At 51.2% G+C, this 23,799-nt stretch overlaps 1 protein-coding gene across 8 annotated transcripts in view; it reads right to left on the reverse strand.

Moving 5' to 3' along the window:
- Positions 1-485: 485 nt before the first annotated feature.
- The window catches only part of MIER2 (MIER family member 2), a 30,216-nt gene continuing 6,902 nt past the window's right edge, over positions 486-23,799 (reverse strand). For 2 of the 8 annotated variants that reach the window (XM_028520522.1, XM_036032078.1), the window contains exons 2-14: positions 20,051-20,141; positions 18,252-18,394; positions 14,002-14,127; positions 13,223-13,346; positions 12,639-12,730; positions 12,167-12,236; positions 6,397-6,548; positions 5,607-5,688; positions 5,428-5,522; positions 3,529-3,653; positions 3,281-3,408; positions 1,911-2,352; positions 486-1,515 (exon numbers count right to left, since the gene is read on the reverse strand). In XM_028520522.1, the coding sequence (XP_028376323.1) occupies positions 1,494-1,515; positions 1,911-2,352; positions 3,281-3,408; positions 3,529-3,653; positions 5,428-5,522; positions 5,607-5,688; positions 6,397-6,548; positions 12,167-12,236; positions 12,639-12,730; positions 13,223-13,346; positions 14,002-14,127; positions 18,252-18,394; positions 20,051-20,141 (1,692 nt within the window). In that variant the 3' untranslated portion in view covers positions 486-1,493. Of the gene's footprint in view, positions 1,535-1,711; positions 1,745-1,910; positions 2,353-3,280; positions 3,409-3,528; positions 3,654-5,427; positions 5,523-5,606; positions 5,689-6,396; positions 6,549-12,166; positions 12,237-12,596; positions 12,731-13,222; positions 13,347-14,001; positions 14,128-18,251; positions 18,395-20,050; positions 20,142-23,799 lie in introns of all 8 variants that reach the window. The other 6 variants (XM_036032080.1, XM_036032077.1, XM_036032079.1 and 3 more) reach the window with 4 other exon arrangements.

Raw genomic sequence — 23,799 nt, forward strand, 5'->3', positions numbered from 1 at the left:
ACCTCTTTCCTGGGACTCAGGCCCCTGCCTTCCTCTGTGTTGGCGGTAACCTTGGCCTGACTCACACGGCCCTCACTGAAACAGGGTGATTCACCTTCAGGTTCCATATTAAATGTTCCCTCCATTTAACTCACCACCTCCCTCCTATCGGCAACTATGTGACTGGGGTGACCTGTGGTTTCCCTGAACCTCCTCGCATCCTGCCCAATCCACTACAAGGCTTCAAATCAAGTTTAATTAATAAATCAAATCAGGCCTGGCTGGTGTGGCTCAGTGGATTAAGCACCAGCCTGTGAACCAAAGGGTCACTAGTTCGATTCCCAGTCAGGGCACAAGCCTGGGTTGCAAGCCAGGTCCCCGGTGTGGGGCGCATGAGAGGCAACCGCACACTGATGTTTTTCTCTCCCACTCTTTCTCCCTCCCTTCCCCTCTCTCTAAAAATAAATGAATAAAATCTTTAAAATCAATCAATCAATCAAATCAAATCAAGGGTTTCAAATCAAGTTTAATAAATAAAACAGCAAGGGGTTCAAGGCAGTTGTCACTTCACAGTGTGGTCCTTGTTGGGGTGACAGGAAAGGCTGAGTCCAACTCTGCAGAGGGGCTCAAGCCAAAACTCTCCTGGTGACACCCAGGGCCTAGGGAGAGCTGCCCTGTCCCCCTGAGGACCCCACTCCAATTTGTAAACAGAAACATAAATAAAACAAGGGTGGTGGGTGAAGAGAAGGACCAGGACCCCAAACCATCTTGCTGGGGAGCTTCAACAGAAACACGACCTGCACGGTCAGGAGAACAGGCTGGAACCCGGCCCCTCGGCATTGCAGGCAACAGGGGGGATGTCAGCCACCTGTCTCTTGGAACCCATGCCCGCACAAGGCTGCTGAGAGGCCCTGGGGCGGATAGAGAGAGGAGGCAGATGGGCATAAAGTGCGGCTTTTCCTGAAGTGGACAGAGTGGGTGAGGTCAAGGGAGGGGCGGGGCCAACGTCGAGGTATATGGCTCTGTGCCCCGTGGGGTTTGGCACCGAGTAGCAGCTGCCCACCGACCCCCGGGCTGGGGCAGCCCATGGCCCTGCTAGGTGCGGGGAGACAGAGCCAAGCAGAGTGCTGGGGGCTCCCTGGGTGGAGACTGCTGGTGGGGGGAGGGCATCACCCTGCCCTGTCTCCCCCTGACAGGCAGGGATGCCTTTCCTGGCCTCCGCTGGCTAGAGGGGACCTGGCCCTCTGCACCCAGCTGCCCAACGGGTCCCACGGTGAGTGGCAGCCTAGAGCCAGGCGGTGGTGCCCAGCCCTGAGGGTGCCGGTCTGCGTGTGGGGAGGGGCAGGGCTGGTAGCCCTGCCACTGCTCACCCCAGTCCTTGAAGTGTTCTGAAGCAGAGAAGGCGTTACCCGAGGCCCACGAGGAAAAGGGTCGGGAAGACTGACGGGCAGAGGCAGGCCCCACAGTGGCCTCAAGTCCAGTCTAGGCCACGCACGCCCGCCTGTGGCCAGGAATCAACAGGTCATCACGTTACAGCTGCAGTGAGGGGAGAGACCGAGAGAGAGACCAAGAGAGGGTCAGACCGGTCCCATGGGCCGCATGGCTCGAGCACTGAGGGCCGAACACGTGGCCCCCAGCCGCGCCCCCCCAGCAGACCGTGTTTTCACGTGAGCCTGGGAGGGCTGCTGGTTGGGGTGGGGTGAGAGGAGACTCGCACTGGCCCCACTGGTACCTTTTTGGATTTTGAACCATATGAATGTATTACCTAGTCAAAAAATAAATAAGCCAAATTAAAAGTAGAAAATAAAACTAGAGAAACAAACAGAGCCTTCTCCACAGGGCCGTGCCACCCACAGGCCCTCAAGCCAGACCCCTCCCGCCCTCCTCAGTTCAGCCCGAGGCTGGGGCCCCAGGGTGGGGGCTGCACTCACTGTGACAGGGGCTCCGAGTGCAGCCCAGGGCCCGGGCACGCTGGGTGGGCAGCCAGGAAAGGATTCACGTCCCCAATGCCAATGAGTCCAAACTCAGTGACCGACAAGGCCACCTGTGCAGGGGCCACAGCCTCCTCAGGCTCTCCGTCCATATCCACGTGGCTGGAGACCAGGGGCAGCTCTTCAGGGAGGGCCTCAGGGAGGGCCGTGGGCAGGGCCAAGTCCACAGGCAGTCTCGAGCTGGCACCGGGCTCTGGAGCCGCTGCAGCGGAGGGGCAGAAGGCTGGCTCGTCCAGGGCCGGGGGCTGCTGGGGCAGGGGCACGGTGGGGGAAGTGTCCAGCTGTTGGAACAGACAGGGCCCCGGCTCCGAGGACGGGAGGCCGTTGGAGCCCTCCTCAGGCTCACCAAGACTGCCAGCCATGCTGTCCACACTCAGTGGCTCTGCAGGAGAGAGAACACAGCTGCGGCCAGGCCCCCAGCGACACCTGGTGCCCAGCCCTCCCCTCCCAGGACACACAACAAGGCGCACTCGCTTAAAGCCACACTTGTGCCTGGACACCGCAACCTATGCAGGCTCTGGCCAAATCTGTCAGGGATGGCAAAGCTTACAGACCCCTCTTCACAAATGTTTTCACACCAATGCAGAAAATGCACATGAACACAAGGAAACTACTTATACTCAACTGTGCAACCAGTCTAAGGCTCTGCCTCAAAAGGCTGTGACTCCTGCTTCTCAGGACAGAACACCCCAGATTCAAAATGACAAAATGATGCTTAAGTGCACTGCACAGTCGGGGCAAGCGTGGGACCTCTGGGGCTCTGCACACAGGGGCACGGCAGGCAACTAACTTCGGACGGTTAGCTGTGGGTGTCCTTCTAGGCAAACCGCAAAGCCAACCACATTCTGGAACTGGGGGTAATATAAACCAGAGTCCCGCCGACCTAGAGAACGAAGAACCTTGTCCTTCCTTCTGTGGTCACCTTCAGAAACTGAAATCACGAACCAGGCCTGCTTTGCTCTGGCGTGGCCCTGGGCTGGGTCACCGGGAGGGCTCAGGCACTCCCAGTTCTCCCGCATGGTGGCTGGGGCTAAGCAGTCACCATCGGGGCCCAGAAAGAAGCCCCCTGACCTGGGGCCAAAAGGGGGCCCCCAGACACCTGGCACCCAGAGAGGAGCCCCTACTTTGGGCTGCAGGGCACACACGGTTCCCTCCACGTGGAAAGCCCCTATGGCATCTCGTGTGTGTGACACCTCATGGGGTGGAGTGACAGTGGCTCCCAAACACCTGCTCCTTAGTATCCACTGGCACAGGTCAGGGTGCTAGTTACGAGGGGGCCCCCAAGGGTAGGGCCTACTCTACATTCTTACCCATGTGCATCCGTGCCACGGGGTCCTGCTCAGGGCCTAGGCTGTCAGCAGCAGGGGGCAGGGGTGGTGAGGAGCGAGGACGGGCGAGGCCATCAGGGTCACTGCTATCTAGGTCCTGGTCTGTGTCCCTGAGAAAAGAGGGTGACATGGAGGGCTGCAGGAAGACAGGCACCTCAGGTAGGAGGTGCTCCCTGGGACTCCCGGTACTCCCCTGCCCCCGGGGCCTGCTGGAAGCTCGTTGCACGTACGTGGTTCCCGATGGGCCATACTTCCTCCGTCCCAGCCGTGTCTGCTGGGAAAAGTAGTCGTAGCGCTCTGACTTCTTCCACAGGTAGTAGTACTCCACACACTCGCCCACAGACCTCGTACGCACCTGAGGGGCAGCGCGGTGTTATCTGGGCCCCACATGCCCAGCCACCTCCACTTCCCAGGATAGTGGCAACAGGTCACGGCAACTGTGGCTCTCAAAGACCCTGCCCGTACCCCCCATGTACTCTGCATCCACCTCCAGCCTCCATCTAAGGCCCACAGGCCACTTCCATGTCTAGGGTTCATCCCTTTGACCTAAACATGATGGCACCCCAATCTCAGAGAGACCCCCCACCTGCTGGCAATGGGACCCCCATTCTTCTTCACTCTGGGTCCACGTGTCCAGTGCCCACCGCCCTCACTCCAGACCTCTCCAGGCTCCCAAGGACTGCAGTGTCCACCTCATTCCCCGTTCATGCCAGGCCCAGCAGAGGGGAATGAGCAGTGCTGACACCAGGCACAGAGCCCCCACTCAGAGAGCGAGGACTGCAACCTGGCTAAGGCTGCTTTCCCCGGGGAACATCATTAGCACCCCAAGGGGGAGCCATTCCTGAGCACAGGAGATGCCATCACGAACCCCAGACTCAGATCGCACACACAAGCGCCCCCAAAATAAGGGCAACACAGTGTGAACAAAGGTCCAGCATGGGCCTAGATGCCCCCAGCAACACCTCTTGGGGCATCTTCATTTGGAGAAGCCCCCACAGCAAGGCCGCAGCTGCGCTGCAGCTACAGCATGTGAGGACCACTGCTGCTCCCCAGGATGAGGGACAGACACCAGAGCCCTGTGAGGCTGGGGAACCAGGGGGACAGGCCCAGCAAACACAAGCTGTCTCCTCTTCCCAGTGACCCCTTCTGCATCAGGGGTCCGACTGGGAATGAAGGGCAGCGTGTGGAAGACAACAAACGAAGTTCTGCTCACAGAAGCAGCCTCGGCTGCAGTGGAAACGTGGCGAACAGCGTGCCGCATCAGGCCAGCAGGAGCTGATCCACCTGGAGGAGCTCGTGCTGCCTGGAACAACACTGGGAAGGTCAGCTGAGCACAGGCCTGTCCCTATGGCGGCCCAGCAGAGGCATCTCATTGAGTCCAACCTCCAAAGAGAGGACAGAGGCCCCAAACGTGAGTTAGGTTTCACCAGGCCCTGCTTTTCCACATGCTGTGTTACCATGAGTAGCTGGAAGGGGCAAGGGCTGCTTCCCCAGATGGGCAGAAAAAGCACTGGGAGAAGGGGGGAGGCAGGGGAGGTGTGATGAGAAAGACAAAGGGAAGTTTGGGCTCTGAGACGGAGTCATGGAGCACATCCAGCCAGACGTCCGGGGAGAGTGACCGAGGTCTAGGAAAGACAGGGGACTCAGGTCCAGGGGAAGAAAGATGGACTCAAGCCTAGGGCAGGGCAGGGACCTGGCACCAGCAGCCCCTCCGGTCATGAGCAATTGCCACAGGTGGCAGGGGAGATCTATTTCCTCAATTTGATCAACCTAGGAGACCCTTGACCCCCATGGCTATGGGCTGAGGGTGGATGGTGAATACAGGCACGACTCCTACAATTCACCTTTAGGCCAACTGTTTCCCATGTTGGAGCCTTCTTTGGGGGAAGAAAGTGGCCTGGCACAGGAGGCCAGAGTAAGACAACAGGCACGTGAGGGTAAAAGGCAGAAAACAGAGCTTTAGCTCTAGGCTCGGAGGAGCCACAGGAACCTGGTGAGGGGAGCTGTGACCTCATGCTGTGGGGTATAGGGTGCCATGTGCTCAGGCTCCTAAGACCTTCCCAGCTGCAAGGAGGCCATGGTGCAGCCCAGTGGAGGGGGCGGGGGGAGCGCGAGCGCCGTGTCCTCACCTTGTTGGCCTGGATCAGGTGGAAGTTCTTCCCGTGCACGCGGAAGCCGTGCTCGAAGTTCCTGCACTCCTCCTCACTCCAAGCACAGAGCCCGTCTGCAGACAGGAGAAGCCAGCCGCATCAGCAGTGCCCAGACCAGGACAGCCAGCAAGGGTGGGGCGGGCCGGTGGGGAGCTCACCTCGGATCACCTTCACATTGAACCGTAGTCTCCGCAGAGCCTCCTCCACATTAAAACTGCATTTCACCAGCTCATACAGCGCCTGGGGGAGCAAAAGCCTCTTCCCACCTACTCACCAGCAGCAACAGCAGGATTCACTTCACTCTCAGGGCAGGGAGATGGGGGGCATGTACCTCACCATCAGTCGGGGGGTACGGGTGGTGTTTAACCCTGCCATCGGGGCAGGGATATGGAGCCAGTCACACCGCCATCAGGACAAGGGTATTGGGGGTGTTTGCCCGGCCATCAGAGAGGGGATGTGGGGGCATCATACCGCCATCGGGGTACGGATGTGGGGAGTATTTACAACACCGCTGTTCACACCACCATCGGGGTGGGGACATCAGAGGCATTTACCCCATCTCGGTGGGACTGTCGGGGGCGTCTGCGTCACTGTCGGGGCAGGGCTATCGAGAGCATTCACACCATCGGAGTGAGGACAGCAGGGGGCGTTTACCTCACCATCGGGGTGGAGACATGGGAGGCATGTTCGCCGCCTTCGAGACAGGGATATGGGGGTGTTCACAGGACCGCAGGGGTGTGAACACGAGTGTGTTCACACCACCATCAGGATGGGACATCAGGGTGCACTTACTCCACCGTCAGGGCTGGGATGTGAGGGTGCTCCTGCCACCATCGGGGCAGGGATATAGGGGTGTTCGCACCACCACGGGGGGTGAGATGGGGGGTTGTGTACACCACCACCAGAGTAGGGATTTGGGGGTATCGCACCACCCAGCACACTGCCTACCTGCTCGCTATCTTTCACTGCTTCTCCCTCCGGGAGCTGAGACCCAGCCATCTCGTGCCATCTCCGCTTGATTGCCCGGTACAAGAACTCCTCCACCTCCCTCTCAGGGAGGATGTTGGGGTCCCACAGCAGCTGGTCTTCGTTCTCATAGACTGTTCAGAAGGGCGGCCAGCGTCAGCTGTGGGCACATGGCCCACACCCACACCTCGAAGAGCACATGCTCCCACCCACAGGCACCCACCAGGCTGGCCACCACAGCACCTCCAAAGAACAGCTACCACCTGGAGGAGGTGGCAACTGGCCTGGCTGAGGAAAGAGGGACTTCTGAACATGGCCTTTGGGGAGGGAGTTGTGTGCAATGAGTTCAGGGAGGATGAACCAGTTTGCACAGTTTACAAGCCTTGAAAAAAAGTCCTGAGGAAGCAGAGCGAAGAGCCTGGACCTGTTACCAGCAGTGAGACCTGGGTCCCAGTGGTCTGGCTTAGGCCACAGTCACTCTAACCAGAGCACTGCGCCAGCCACATACAAATGTACTTTGCTCAGGGAAGGGGAGTCCTGCCCCACAGCTGCAGGGGACGGCAGCCTCCAGCCGGGGAGGCACGTGATGAGGAAGAGACTGAAGGGAGCCTCAGGGCCAGGTCCGGGAAGCCCCCAGAGCCAGAACCTCTTAATTATCGCGGGAAGAGGCACAAGGACTGAAAAGCAAACAATACAAACAAACAACCCAATGCAATGGCCAGAAAGAGAAAAACACACTTGGGAAAACAGCTCCTACACTGGAATCCTTCTGGCTGGAAAACTGCATGGGAACAAACAACTCTTGGGTTGGTGCCAAAAACCATAGGGGCAGTGGCCTCGCCTGGTGCGAAAGCCCCTGTGGGCCTGGAGCTACCCCTCCACACTGATGCAAGTCCAGCCTGGACCAGAGTGGCCAGCCTGAGAGGACAAGAGGCCCCTCTCTGGGGAAAAACATCATCCCATAACCTTAACCTTCCATCTACCGAGTGTGTGAATGTGACAGAAAAACTGTGGAACAACAGAAGTAAATCCACTAATGGCTAAAAATCAGAATTAACAGACAGGACTTCAAAGAATCACATGAATTTTCCAGGACTGGAAAATACAAATTGTGAATTTATGAACCCACTGAACAACCCTATAGCAGCCTGGACACAGAGAAGACATGATTAGTAAAATAAAAAAGAATTCAATAAAAATCAAAGAGAAGGAACCAAACTGAATTTAGCGAGAACACAGGGGAGGCAGAAAACAGTCACGTGTGTAACTGAGAGACAGAAGAAACGAACGAAAAATGGGCAGGAGGAAATCTGACGAGACAACAGCCAGGAAGTCTCCAAACTGACACATGGTACAAAACTACACACCCAAGAAACTCGGGACAGACACAACGAAAACCTGGGCAAATCTGGGCAAAATGCTAGAAGACAAAAGAAAAATGTAATCAGCCTGCAGGGAAACAGTGAACAAGAATTTCAACAGAAACAGTAAGACAGACATCTGACTTTTTTGCAGAAACAACACAACAGATGCCAAAGACAATGGAATGAAATGGTTTACATGTAAGAAGAAAACAGCTGGCAAATCTAGAATCCAGACCCATAAAAATACTCTTCAAAAGTGAAATCAGGGTTAGGACTTTCCAGGCAACCAAAAGCTGAAAGAATTCATCAACATCACCAGACACTGTAAAGAGCAAGTTCTTCAGGCAGAAGGAAGCGATCCTAAATGGAAGCTGGAGGGAGGGGCAGCACCGTCCAGGCGGCTGTGCCTGAACTGGGGACCGTCCGCCCACAGCACAGCACCGCCACCGTGGCACCCGCAGACCCTGCGGCCCAGGAGGCAGCAGCAGCGCGGTGGACAGGAGGTGCGGAGACTAGGACGCGCTTATCTAAAGCGGTGATTTCCAACCTTTTTCATCTCTCAGCACACACAAACTAATTACCAAAATTCTGTGGCACACCAAAAAACGTATTTCTTTGTCAATCTGACAAAAAAAATAGGTATAATCTTGATTCACTCACACTAGATGGCTATTATTGTGTTGGCTGTCTTTTTTACAATCCTCACTTGAGAATATGTATTTATTGATTTTAAAGAGAGAAAAAGGGAGAGAGAAAGAGAAAAACATCAATGTGAGAGAGAAACATCAATCGATTGCTTCCCATACGCACCCAGCCCTGGGGTCAAACACAACACGTATAAGCCCTGACCGGAGATCAAGCCCGTACACGTTCGGTGCACGGCACAACATTCCAACCAACTGAGCCACCCAGCCAGGACAACTGTCATTTTTTCACTTGACAATCTAAGGGAAAAGAGGTCAGTGTCCCTGATTAACCAGTCAGGTACTGCATGCTGTAAAACTCCTTGTGGCACATGGGTGGAACTGAAAATCACTGATCTAAACTAGGATAATCACTGAGAAGGTAATATGAAAATTAAAACTTATCTCAAAGAGGAGGAAAAAATAGAATAAAACTACTTAATTAATCAAAAAGAAGACAAGCTCTGGCCAGCATGGCTCAGTTGGTTGGAGCATCGTTCCATAAAATGAAAGGTCATGGGTTCGGTCCCCATTTGGGACGCACATAAGAAACCACCAATGGATATTTCTCCCTCACACCAGTATTTCCCTCTCTTTCTCCTTCCTGTCCCCTCTCTCTAACCTCAACCAGTATGTCGCTGGGTGAGGATAAAAAAAATGTCTTAAGTAGACAAGAGAAAACAAAGGAAAAAAGAATGCATGAAACAAGGAGAAAACAAAACATGGTGACCTATCCCAACTATTTTCACAATTACAAGAAAAACAGCCCAAAATGGAACGGGGCTACGTACTCTCTATTAAAAGGCAAAGGAGTATGAGACTGGATAAAAAGTCAGGTAGAAAAATACACTATTTACAGAAAACACAACCTGAAATATGAAAACACAGAAAGCAGCATTTACAAAATACACTAAACACTGGTCATAAAACAAGGCTAATTTCAAAGGACTAAAACCACAGAGTATGTTCTCTGGAATTCAACTAGAAATCAGTAACAGTTAGGATAACAAGGAACTCCCCAACACCTGGAAATTAAACAGAATGCTTCTAAGTCAGAGAAGTTATCACAATGTGAACGAAAGAATGCCAAACCAAAATGAAATAAACTAGGAGGAAAGAAATGAAGATAAAAGTAAAAATCAATTAAATAGCAATCAGACAACAGACAAAAATCAGTAAGCCAAAAGTTAGTTCCTTATAAAGGGTAATAAAAGTAACAAACCCCTAACAAGACTGATCAATGAGGACTAAAAAGGAGAAAATGCAAAACATCAATATCGGGACTCAAAGTGGGACATCACTCAAAGATCACTCTAATATCTAGACCCTACAGATATTAGGAATTAAGGGACATTATGATCTTTTTTACAATAAAGTTAGCAACTTATTAATGTGATAAACACCTCAAAAATGCAACTTAAAACTCTATTATTAAATATACTGAATTTATAATTAAAAATCTTCCAAAAACATGAAGCCAAAGTAAACCCCAGGCCCAGAGAGCTTCACTGAGGAACTCTTCCAAACATGTAAACAAGAAACGGTAACAATCTCACACAAATTCTCCCAGATGTTAGTAAAAGGCACTTGCCATACATGACCCCAAAGCAACACACATGACCCCAAAGCCTGGCAAGGACAAACACAAAGTAGACATGACAGGCAGGGTCATGGCAACAAACAAGGTAATCTACAAGCTTACATGGATGTGCTGTGATACTTCAAGGCTGGAGGCCCTGCACCCGACCAGACGCTGTGAAAGCAGAAGCCCAGAAACAGTGCACGCACCACCAGGGGCGGGCTTGCCACACAGGCACCACCTCGCTTCAGTGGAGGAAGGATGCCTTTTCAGTATGTGGTGCCAGAGCAAGTGAACACACGCGGGGCAAAAACGGACCCACACCCCAACCCCCAACCACAATACAAAAACCAAATTAAGTCACACCACAGCCTTAAATGAAATAGGGAAAACAAAGGAGTTTATCTCCAGACCTGTAGGCTCCTTCGACAGCCTCCACAGTGGGTTAAAATGCAGACCGGTAAGCTGGACTTCGGGAGGAAGTGGGTAGTGCATGGTGCCCACACAGGACTTGTATCCAGAACACAGGTAGAACCCCACAAGTAAGAAAGACCACCCAATTTAAAAATGGGGAGCCCTGACTGGGTGGCTCAGTTGACTGGAGCATCATCATCCTGTACACCAAAAGGTTGTGAGTTCAATTCCCCGTCAGGGCACATACCTAGGTTATGGACTCTGTCCCCCGTCAGGGTGTGTACAGGAGGTAACTGCCTGATGTTTCTCTCTCACATCAGCACCTGTCTGTCTCTCTCCTTCTAAAAGCCATGAAAAAATGTCCTCCGGTGAGGATGGGGGGTGGGGCATTGAGCAGGCACTTCACAAGAGACAGCTGAGTAGAGATATCCGCCAGTAGACATATTATTACTCATCAGAGAAATGCAAATAAAAGCCACCATGAGACACCACTCAACCCAATCGAAGGGCTAAAATCAGTCAGACAGACCATATCCAGTGTTGCTGAGGATACAGAGCACTGGGGCCCTGCATGCTGCTGGCAGGACCCCCTAAGCAATACCCACAGACCTAACATAGGCCACCAGATGCCTCCCAGCCATCTATCCACTAAGACACACCTGAGGACGTGCATAACCACAATTGCAAACGACCGCAATATTGCCCAATAGAAGGGATGACCAATGTAGCAATAGCACATTCATACAGGGAACGTGACACCACAGTATACAAGATGCACCCGCCACACGGGGGATCTAATCTCACAGTGTGACATGAGTGAGAGGCCAACTCCCACCCCTACAGTACCAAAGAGCTGCTCCATGCAGGGCTGACTTGGGGGAGAGGACAGAAGGACAGACCTCACGGCTGGGCTCCAGACCAAGACTGGTACAGGCTCCAGCCCCTCTGGGGGTGTAGCTAAGGTGTGTGCACAGATGCCTCTCTCTGAGAGAGGGTTCCAGGACTGTCCCTTGGGACCCAGCCCAGCTAGGACTTTCCTATGTCTTACCCTTTGTCCAAACTGCTCACAACAGAACAACTACATCCCATCACACCCATGTCCTAGCCTCTGGCCCTAGGAGGCCTTACTCTTTACTCAGGGTCCCTGTCTTCCTTGTCTGCCCTGCCCCACCCCCAATCCGGCTGCAGAGTCATCTGGGAAAAGCCTCCTGGGCCAAGAGCGCCAGCCCAGGGCCTGCGCAAGTTTTCGGGCAACAAAAACAAGACTCAGTAGGCACATGACTTCATACTGTTTTCTTCACCTCTAAATGGAGGCAACAATTCCTATCTCAAAGAACAGGGGCCAGTACACATGGTAGGGGGTCAGCACACAAATCAAGTCCAGGTCAGGGAGTACCCTGAAGGACGGAGCATGGAGAACGTAAGGAAGAGGTCTGTGGGCTAAGCAGAGAAGAACATGAATGCCCAGAGGACAGGTACAGTGCCCTGGGCAAGAGGCAAGTCTCCCTGCTTCCTCCCACCCACAGAGTGCCCTGCAAACCTGCTGCCCATAGCTGGTGCAGGGTGGCACCCGACACAGGCTGGGTCCCTCAGATTCCCTTGAGGATCTGGGAAGTGGCTCTGGCTGGATGTGCAACAAGTTCCTTCTTGGCTGGAGTGGAGTTTTCATATCTTCTCCCCCCTGTCCCCACCATGATCCAGGCCCCACTTACTCTTCTCACCAAGGCGGTTCAAGTGCAGGTTGCTGAGGTCAGCTTGGAACTGAGGCCCAACCATGATCTCCTGCAAACGCAAAGGCCCAGGAAAGTCAGGGCAAATGTGAGGCCCAGCCATGCCCCAGAGCCCAGAGCGGCGTCAATCTGTGCAATCTTCCTGCAGGTACCAAGTCCTATGGTCTGAGAATGGGAGACAGAAACCTGGGGCTATGTGGGCATGTGAGTAACTGCATGTCTCCACCTACTTGCCTGTCTGTTCAGTCTAGCCAGTCATGTGACAAGGGGGCGAGGCCTGAGGACCTGGTGTCCTGATGGCTAGCCCTGAACACCAGGACAGGGCCTTGGGGCCACATCCCTGGGTCAGCCGATGCCGCAGCAGCGCAGGCTCGAGGTCCTGACACCACAGTCAAGTCCCAGTGGAGCCCACCTCTCGGATGCCACGCACTTGTCTCTGCAGAGAGACACGCACCTTCTTACACTTGTTGGAAGGAAGAGGGTCCTCCTCATTGTCAGACGAGGTGGAAGAGCCCAGCTCCTTGTCTGTGCCAGTCAGGAAGTGGGCTTTGGGAAAAGGGGAGCAGGTAAGACACATCTGTGGCACTGGGTGGCCCCCCAGGCTAGTGGATCCCAGGGTCTTCACTGCTGCAGCCCCCTCTACACCCACGTGACCACCCCCCACCCCCTACTATGCCACTCCTGACAAGAAGCGTGTCCTAGGCCCTGGCCAGATGATAGGTTTGCAATGGACAAAGGAGAGGAAACGTGCTGATCATGGGCCCTGGGGCCCCAACCACCTCACGCTGCCAGGACACTCCCCATATCTGATGGCTGCGGGAACCAACACATTCCCTCCTCGTGTAAGCCAAAGCCACTCAGTCTCAGCTCACAGGCCAGAGAGACAGGAGCCCCAAAGAGGCTCAGATGGAGAACAGGACACCCCTGAGGCATTAATGCCTGAGTTCTTTGCCTCCCAAACAGCCCAGGGCCCCTCCGTCTGCATCATTAGAGCCTTGCTCAACCCAGCCCAAGCCGAGGAGCAGGCAGAACACCTACGTCCATTCTGGCTAGGGAAAAGGTCGGAGGTCTCGTGGGAGGTCACGGAGGGGGTGAGGTCATCAGCAGAGGATTGTGTCTCTTCTTCTTCTTCCCCTGAAAGCAAATCCTTCGCTATTTGTTCCTTTTAACAAAAAGTAAAGAACATTTTTGCAGTCTGTTTGACAAGCTTAAGATAACACTAACAATAACAGTGACACTAACTTGATGGACCTCCCTCTGGGAGCTGCAAGGGCTCCAGTTCTTCCCACTTTGCAGATGAGGAGACCACGCACCAGAGCAGGGCAGCCAGGGCGCCAGCATGGATACGTGTAGTCCCCGAGCCCACACCCCTGCAGCCTGGAAAGCGACATCACCTATACCTGGCTGGGGACAGTCAGAGCCCCCAGTCACTGCTCTCTCTTCTTTTGCATTTGGTTTTCAACTTTGGCAATAAAGCCCTCCTCCTGGCACTACCCCTGACCCAGGCAGGACCCCAGGGGTCAGGACCTCCCTGGTTCTCCTCCTTCCCAGCCGTGTTTCTCCAGGACAGGTTCCACTCTGCCCCTCCTTCGGCCAGTAGTCAGGTCTCTCTGTCTCAGCCCCTCCCCGTGGCCATGCTAATGCTGGGTGGGTGGCCACAGCCGGCTACATCAGCTATGACTCAGGAACAAGAGAGTAGGGCCCTCTATGAAGTTGTCCAGGTCTTACACTTACTGAAAGCACATCTGCTTCTCCAAGGCCTTCATGCCTGTCCTCCCTAAATCCTCCCACCACTTCCAGGGACAGACCCCTCTCACCTTGTCCAGAGTCATGTCCGGGAGGTTGGTTGTGGCATCGCTGCCCTCACTGTCCCGCTCTGAGATGGGGTCTGATGTCTCATAGCCATAGAGGGCCAGCAGCTCGTCAAGGGGCATGTCACTGCTCTGAGAGGGGACAGGGCTCTGTCAGGAGGGACTGTTTTAGGGGTTCTGTTCCCCCCTCCTTCTGTCTGAGCCCCATCTGCCACCACAACCAGGGCCAGTTTGTCACATTCACAGCAACTCACCCCAGCCTGACCCCAAGCCCAGTCCTTGACCCAATGACTCCCTTATGAGCCCCAGGAGAGGCACAGATGAGATACCAGAGCCCAGAGAGGTCAGGTATGTGCCCAGAGTCTCCAGCCTTGAGGGGTGGAGCCAGGACTGGCTCTCAGGCCACGCTGCACTGCCCAGAATAGCTTCCCTGCTCAAACTGGTACAGGCTTGATTCCAGGAAAGCAAGGATGGTGTGCTATCTGGAAATCTACCACAACTCATGACATCACTATATCAGGAGAGCAAAGACCCATGACCGGATAAATGTGGAAAAAGGCATCTGGTAAAATCCAGTGCCCACCTGATTTCACAAAGCCCTTAGTTCACTGAATAAAGAGAGGGTGCTCTGTCGTTGTAGCAGAGGTGCTGTGAACAGAAAGGCAGGACTGGGAACACCAGAGCTGCTCACATTGTTTTGACACTTCGAACCCATCCAACAGACCAGAAATGGAAATAAGGTATTTCATTACTGGGAAGGATGAGACAGAAACTACCACTGCCTTCCTCTGCAACACTGCTTTCAAATCACTGTTTCTCACCCTCCTGTGAGCCTCCGCTCCTCTGAGACCAGTGCCTTCTGACCATACTCTGTCGTAACCCCAGGGTCACCTTCATCCTCTAGCCTCTTAAGCACTCTCTCAGGAGCCGGCATCTGCCACCCCTCCCCCAACTCCTGCCCTCATGCGGGGACTTCCATTGCTGTAGAAGACTGAACAGCCTCCTCCCAGCCCTTCCTCTCAAGGGGCATCCTCCCTCCTCCCAACCAAGTTCTCACAGGACACAGGACTGAAAACATTCATTTTGTCCATCACGGTTTCTAATCATGCATTTGTTGGAGGGGTTCACACAGTGGCCCAAAGATGCCCGGGTTCCCTGGGACCTTCACAACACTGATGCCATATAGTCTTCCACAACACTGGCACTTGCACTAATGGAGCAGTCAGTGGTCCATGGACAGCGCCCTCTGTTGGAGGCAGGAGCACAAAGTGCGTGAGTCCCCAATGCACATTCCTTGCAGACACACTGTTTGGGGTTTTTTTTTAGATTTTATTTATTTATTTTTAGAGAGGGGAAGGGAGGGAGAAAGAGAGGGAGCGATACATCAGTGTGTGGCTGCCTTTCATGCGCCCTCCACTGGGGAGCTGGCCTGAAACCCAGGCATGTGCCCCAATGGGGAATCCAACAGGCGACCCTTTGGTTCACAGGCCGGCACTCAATCCCCTGAGCCACACCAGGCAGGGCCAACACTCAGTTTTAAAAAAATGCCTGTTTCACTTAAGAATATCCTGCATAAGATGATGGATTTTAACTTACATCCTGTGCAGATGTCATTTTAATTTTCTGTGTGAGGAAATGGGAAGCATGTAGGAAGTGCTAGCCACATCCCAAAGTGAGGTGGTGACTGTGAAGAAGCGCACTGGTAACTGTGAAGTTGTGAGGTGAGCAAGCCACCTCGGTCACGCAGCACCATCTTTACTTAAATAAAATGGCGGGCAACCCTGGCCAAGTGGCTCAGCTGATGCGAGTGTTGTCCCCATATGCCAAAGTTGCAGGTTCGATCCCTAGTCAGGGCACACACCAAAAACAACCAATGAATGAATGACTAAGTGGAACAGCAAAAATCGACATTTCCCTCTCTCCTGCTGCCCCACCTGAAATGAATCAATACATTTTTTTTAAAAATGATGGGCAGAAAACCAGTGTCAGCAGGTAACCAGGCAGACATTGTCTCAGACATGAAATAAGTGGCTGGTTACTTTCAAAGACATGACTGACTGTGGTTGCTGTGAGGGTAAAACAAGCTTTTAAGCAAACAATTCTAATTTGGGGAAACAGGAATCTGACAATGTGAACTTGCTAAGATTTCACAGCCTCTGGTAAGGTAACACAAAATGGATGGCTTGCTGCTTTACATAGGATATTACAGTTTTTTTTCTTGTTTTTTAAAGAAAATACAGACCTAAGTATTAATTAGCTGATTTATGTTTGAGAGTTTTAAGAAGTTATAAATTCATGTTGAACTTTCTTACATTGCTTTTTTTTTTTAAGATTTTATTTATTTATTTTTAGAGAGGGAAGGGAGAGAGATAGAGAGAGAGAGAAACATCAATGTGCAGTTGCTGGGGGTCATGGCCTGCAACCCAGGCATGTACCCTGACTGGGAATCGAACCTGGGGCACTTTGGTTCCCAGCCCACGCTCAATCCACTGAGCTACACCAGCCAGGGCGCTTTTTCTTTTTTGAAGACATTTGTTTTGGTCATAAGACCAAATTGGCACCAAGTGATCCATCACACAGAGCTAAACAAATGCCCTGTGGTTAGTCCCTAAAATCAATCAATCAATCAATTAATCCCAATACTTAAAAGGCATCTGGTAAGATCAGGGTTGATGTTGTCTGTTATAGACTAAATGTTTATATGCCCCTCCAAATTCATATGGTGGGTCCCTAATCCCCAACCTGACTGCCTGTATTTGGAAATGGGCGTTTAATGGGTTATGAGGGTAGAGACCCGATCTCTGATTCGATAAGGCAGCTCTCTCCCCTCCATGTAAAGACCCCATAAAAAGGCAGCATCTGCACACCAGGAAGGGAGCTCTCCACAAACAGTCCTAAAAGACCTTGATCTGGGACTTCCGGCCTCCAGAACTGTGACAAAATAAATGCCTGGTGGGTAAGTGCCCCCAGTCTATGAGATTGACAAATGTGTGTTTTTAGATTTTATATTGTGAACTCTGTCAACATGTGGAAGATCTACATGTTGGGGAACCAGGGTTTTTGAGAACATGTCACCAGTGTAGAGGTGACAAGCTCACACCTGGGTTAAGATCCACACCAAGTTCAAGACCATTAGACTGCAATGTAACCAAGTACAGGAAGCTCACTAGATGTGGCTAAAGAACCCACTCTGCAATCACCCTTTATAAAATGACTAGTTGCTGAATTTTGGTCTAGAATGAAAGAATAATAGCAACTCTCTGAAAAGGTTGTTAAATACGCCACCCTTTTTTCCACAATAGATCTGTATGAGGCCAGATTCACACTTCAATCAGAAGAACACATTACAATGCCAGCTAGATTCTCTTAGCTGTTCCTGTATTCAGAGATTTACAAAACTGTAAAACTACTCCACTCTTGCCCTGACCTGGGTGTGGTTCAGTTGGTTGGGCGCTGTCCTACAAAGTGAAAGGTCGCCAGTTTGATCCCCAGTCAGGGCACAGGCAACCAATTGATGCTTCTTTCCCTCTCGTTTCTTTCCCTCTCTTTCTCCCACCCTTCCCTTCTCTCTAAAGATTAAAAAAAAAAAAAAAAAAAAAAACCCTATTCCACTCTTCTCTAATTTTTTTGTTTTGTTTTAGAAGTTATTTTTTTCATTTTCATAAAATTTCCAGCCCCAGCTGGTGTGGCTCAGTGGATTGAGTGCTGGCCTGTGAACCAAAGCGTTGCCAGTTCGATTCCCAGTCAGGGTACATGCCTCCCAGTTGCAGGCCAGGTCCCCAGTTGGGGGCATGAAAGAGGCAGCCGGTCACTGTTTCTCTTGTACATCATGTTTCTCTCCCTCTCTTTCTACCTCCTTTCCTCTCTAAAAATAAATAAATAAAATCCTTTAAAATATCTATTATTTCCATTAATAATTAACTTACTGTATATACACTGCATCAATAAAGCTGCTTGAAATCCTCAATAACTTTTAGGAGGATAAGGGGGTTCTGAGGCCAAAAGTCTGAGAATGGTAAGTCTAGCCACTGTTCTGGTCTGCAGCCCTAGAGCCCCTTGAAGGCAAGTCCGGGTCTGACCTCTCCCCGTGACCTCAGCTCCTAGCAGAGGACCTGCAGCTTTGCGAGCAGATGTGCAAGCAGAACTTACTGTAGAATCTGAGCAGCCTGCAGACCAATTTAACTGAAAAAGAAACCGTGAGCTTGCCCAGCAGGGCTCCACCCACATGGAGTGAAGGGCTCAGCTCAGCCAAGTACCTGGGAGATGAAGTCCTTGTCCAGCTCCTCCTCAGGTGGCTCTGGACGTCTCGAGGTCCCTTCACACTCCTCCCGGATGCCGTAGTTCTGTGACAGGATCTCTGCGAGGTTGAACTGCTGGTCTGCAGAGCCCATGGACACACCTACGGAGGGGACACCAGCTGGGTGAGCTCCTCACCCCACCCATCCCCCTCACTGCACTGCGACTGAACACAGCTAGGGTAGAGAAAGGAACAGTGGCCCAACTGCCACCAGGGACAGAGCCCACAGCATGTAGCCACGTGTGCATGTGCATACATGAAAGGCCATGTGTGTGCGTGTATGTGTGTGCATATGTGTGGGGGTGGCCACATATGGGTGTGTGTGCGTGTGCACAGAACTATACATATACGCATGTGTGTGCATGCAGCTGTGTTGTTTATGTAATGTGCATACATACATGCATGCATGCACGTGCACAGCGGTGTGTGCTTACATACACTTTTTCACCTAAATTAAGTGTGCAGCTGTGTGTATATTATGAGGCTGTGTGTGTGTGAGGCTGTATGTCAGTACACGCTGGTGGTCAGCAATGTCAGTCTACTGTGTGAGAACTCCCAATAGAAGGATTCCTGACAGAAGAGCACACCTGGCTAACTGCACACGAATTCTGGGCATTTTAGGGATGTGTTTTCCTGGGGGACTGTTTGGTCTCCCTGACCACAGACGCCTACACAGAAGGGTCTGGAGAGACAGCAAGTGGACAAGGAAGAGATGAGCCCCAGGTGAGTCTGTGTGATCACAGCACTGGGACTCAATGGAGCTGGCTACACACCTGGTCCCCAGTACCTGCATGGTTTGAGCAAGGTCCTTGGCTCCAGAAACACAGGGGTGATGCTGTACACCCACCTCCATAAGTGACTGCAGGCACAGTGCAGGGAGTAGGCCAAGGAACAGCACACAGTAGGCCCAACAAATGCCAGTCCCTTCTTCTCCCTCAGCAGGGCCACGGCAGTGTCCCATGCACAGCCCAATGGGTAGTAAATGTTACCAGATTGGGGGTTTTTCCAAAAGAGCCAGGAGAGAGCTCACTGCTCTCTCCATGACTGGTCTTTGTAAGTTGAAAACTTTTTAAAGATTTTACTTATTTTTAGAGAGAAGGGAAGGGAGGGAGAAAGAGGGGGACAGAAACACCGATGTGAGAGAGAAACATCGATCAGTTGCCTCTCACATGCACCATGGCTGGGGACCAGGCCTACAACCCAGGCATGTGCCCCAACCAGGAATCAAAATGGCAACCTTTTGCTTTGTAGAATGATGCCCAACCAAATGAGCCATGCCAGCCAAGGCAGTAAGTTGAATTTTAAAAGAAACAAACAAACAAAAAATAGCTCAGTCTCAATCAACCCAAGCTAAGAAGCCATGAAGGAGAAGGCTGGCCCTCCACGTGGGTCCAAAGCACCTCAGCAGCAGGAGGAACTGCAGAGGCCAAGTGGAAAGAGGCAAGTGACCAGCTCAGGGAAGGTGCAGGCACCTAGGAAGGGTGCCCACATAGCACCCATTCCACCTCCACAGCCCCCATTTTTCCTTCAGCCTCAGCACAGACACCAGCAGGAACCCCAGCCTCACCCCCGGCCAAGGCACTCCGGTCCTCCCCTGGAACAAGGAACAAGGCCCTGACCACTCTGTCTACACGCCTGTCCCTGGACTCGGAGGCCCGCATGCCATCTCTGTCTCACCAGGCAGAGCAAGGTTCTATCTCTTACAACTGCAGTGGCCCTGACAGCTCTGGGCAGGAGGGAGGTAGGGCAAGGAGGCACCTGCTGTTGTCGGCAATCCAGGCTCCCCGGTGCACAGGCTATGAGTGAGGCAGGAGACCACTTGAGGGCTCTGCCTCTCCAGTGAGGAGGCCTGCAAAGGAGGAGAAGCAGGGTTAGGTCAGCCAGCCCAGAACCCACCGAGAGCAAGCACAGTCAGAGCCTGGTTCCCCAGGTGGCTTCAGGAATTAGACTCATCTAAACTCCAGGGATGATGCACGTGAGCTGTCTCCAAGGTTTGAGGAGGGAGCACCAGACATGCAGTGGCTAGAAAAGTTACTCCCCTGCTCCTAGGTCAAGCACCCAGAGGATGCACAGATGCAGGTTTACACATCAGCTCCAACAACCTTGGAACCTCAATGTCCTCATCTCCAAGTGGAAAAACAACACCCACAGGGACTGTGACAAGCCTGGCACAGCCAGGAGCCGATGGCAATTATTACCCACCCAGGACACAGGGACCAGGTAACCCGGGCCCACACACAGCCCTGCTCCACACACCCAACAGGTGTTCACTAACAGCCATGCCCAACACGACAGCCCATTTCACTAGGGTCCCAGCCTTCAAAAGACAAAATAGCCACTTTAGAGAAATCTGGTAAGTCCTCCAAAAGTAAATATAGAGTCATCAAATAAGCCAGCATTTCATCTACTCCTAGGTACATACCCAGGAGAACTACAAATATACATCCACACTAAACACACATGTGCACAGCAGCAGGATTCACAAAGGCCAAAAGGTGAAACCACCAAGGAGTCCTTCAGCAGACGGCTGAATAAATAAGAGGTTGCCCATTCTCACACTGGAATATTACTCAGCCATGAAAAGAAGTGAACACTGACATGTGGATAAACCTTGAAAACCATGACTGTCCAACACAGCCCTGGAAGTTCTAGTCAGGGTAAGAAAATGGAATAAAAGGAATCCAAAATGCAAAGGAAAAAGTGAAACTATTCTTTTTTGCAGATGAAGTAATCTTTGCACAAACGATACTAAAAAATCTCCTAAAAAAAATACTGGAATTAGCCTTGGCCAGTGTGGTTCAGTTGGTTGGAGTGTCAGCCAGTAACCATACAGGTTGCAGGTTCAATTCCTGCTCTCTCTCCTAGAATGGTCCTCATAAGTTAAAAATTTTTAAAGGTTTTATTTACTTATTTTTAGAGAGAAGGGAAGGGAGGGAGGAAGGGGGAGAGAAACATTGATGTGAGAGAGAAAAACATCGATCAGTTGCCTCTCATATGCACAACTGGGAATCAGGAGTACAACCCAGGCATGTACCCCAACCAGGAATCAAAATGGCAACCTTTTGCTTTGCAGAATGATGCCCAACCAAATGAGCCATGTGGGGTTCAATTTCTGGTCTGGGCACATGTGATCACTGGTATGAGTCATACAATCCCCAGTCCACATGTACGCATGGGAGGCAACCAATCAATGCTTCTCTCTCACATCGATGTTTCTCTTTCCCTTCCTCTCTCTCTAAATAGCAATAAAAAAATGTCTTCAGGTAAGGGGGAAAATATATATATATGTATATATACATATCTGAACTCATAAGTGAGTTCAGCCAGGTAGCAGAATACAAAGTCAACATATAAAAATCAACTTTATTCCCATATACTAGCAATTAACAACCCCCACACCCCCAAAATTAAGAGAACAATTACAGAGGAATGAAGATGGAAGCAAAGGTAAACATGCCTCACCTCCTTGCACAACTATAGCAAAAATTACTACCAGACTACAAAACAAGTATCACCCACAAACGTCAGAAAATCAAGCTGTGTGGAGGTCCGACAACCAAGGATTTAAAGAAGCCACATTCCTCCAGGCACAGAGGGGCAGAGAGGTGCAGAGAGGCACGGAGAGGTGCAGAGACCGAACAGGCAGTACCACATACATGTGTGGTATGTAAATACCAGCAGGGATACCTCGGGAGTGAGAGACCCCAGCCTCAGAGCAGATCACTCAGCCCAGGGTTCCAGCGCCAAAAAGATAAGTCCCCATAACTTCTGGCTGTAAAAACCAGTGGGGATAGAGGCAGCAGAAAAAACTGCAAGATTCTTAAGAGATTCCTCTTAAAGGGCCCACAGTGGACTTAAGACTCACACAGATCCACCCCTCTGGGATTCAGCACCAGGGCACCAGGATGCAGCTGGTAGGGCACCAGTGGCACATGGGGAGAAAGTGAAGAGACTGGCAAGGCAAGTGCTGGGAGATAGCTTCCCCCCAGGCAAAACTCCAGAGACTAGGCAGCAGCACTGTCCCCTCTGCAGGCCCTCCCCCACACAGAGCCACAGAAAGGTGACATGGGTGGCCTCACCCTGGCAATTACCTAAGGTATGGCTCTGCCCCATAGAACTTACAGGTGTGCTCTTCTACAATAGGCCATGCTACTAAGACAGAGAGTCAAAGCAGCTCTACCTAATACACAGAAAACAAATACAGGGAGGCTGCCAAAATGAGGAGGCAAAGAAGCGTGGCCCAAATGAAAGAAGAGATCAAAACTCCAGAAAATGAGCCCTGGCTGGTGTGGATCAACGGACTACATGGTAGCCTGCAAACCGAAAGGGCTGCCCGTTCAATTGGCAGTCAGGGCACATGCCTGGGTTGCAGGCCAGGTATCCAGCGGGGGGTGCACAAGAGGCAACCACACACTGATGTTTCTCTCCCACTCTTTCTCCCTTCCTTCCCCCTCTCTAAAAATGAATAAATACTTTTTTAAAGAAAAACAAAAAAAAACCCTCCAGAAAACAAACTAAATGAAGTAGAGACAAACAACCTATCAGATGCAGAGTTCAAAACACTGGTTATCAGGATGCTCCAGGAATTCATTGGGTACTTCAACAGCACAAAAAAAGACCCAGGCAGAAATAAAGATTACATTAAGTGAAATTTTAAAAAGCTACAGGTAGGGGATGAAGCTCAGAATCAAATTAATGATTTGGAACACAAGGAAGAAGCAGCATTCAAAAAGAAAAAAGAATTTTAAAAAAATTAGTAGAGGCTAAGGAGTCTCTGTGACATCTCCAAATGTGCCAACATCTGAATCATAGGGGTGCCAGAAGGAGAAGGGGAAGAATAAGAAACTGAAAACTTATTTGAAAAAATAATGAAAGAAAACTTCCCTAATTTTGTGAAGGAAATAGCCACATGAGTCCAGGAAGCACAGAGAGTCCCAAACAAGATGAACCCAAAGAAGCCCACACCAAGACACATCATAATTAAAATGCCAAAGGTTAAAGATAAACAGAATCTTAAAAGCAGCAAGAGAAAAGCAGATAGTTACCTACAAAGAAGTTCCCATAAGACTGTCAGCTGATTTCTTAAAAGAAACTTTTCAGGCTAGAAGGGACTGGCAAGAAGTATTCAAAGTGATGAAAAGCAAGGACCTACAACCTAGATTATTCTATCCAGCAAAGCTATCATTTAGAATTGAAGACACATAAAGTGCTTCCCAGACAAGTAAACTAAAGGAGTTCATCACCACCAAGCCATTATATGAAATGCTAAAGGAAATTATTTAAGAAAAAGATCCAAATGATGAACATTAAAATGGCAATAAAATCACAACTATCAATAACTGAATCTGAATAACAAACTAAATAAACAAGCAGAATAGGAACAGAATCATAGATATGGAGATCATTTGGAGGGTTATCAGTGGGTAGGGGGAGGAGGGAGAAAAGGGGGAAATGTGCAGGGATTAAGAAGCACAGATGGGTGCGTACAAAATAGACAGGGGAATGTT

Source organism: Phyllostomus discolor, chromosome 8 (assembly GCF_004126475.2).
Source record: "Phyllostomus discolor isolate MPI-MPIP mPhyDis1 chromosome 8, mPhyDis1.pri.v3, whole genome shotgun sequence".
Taxonomy (NCBI): domain Eukaryota; kingdom Metazoa; phylum Chordata; class Mammalia; order Chiroptera; family Phyllostomidae; genus Phyllostomus; species Phyllostomus discolor.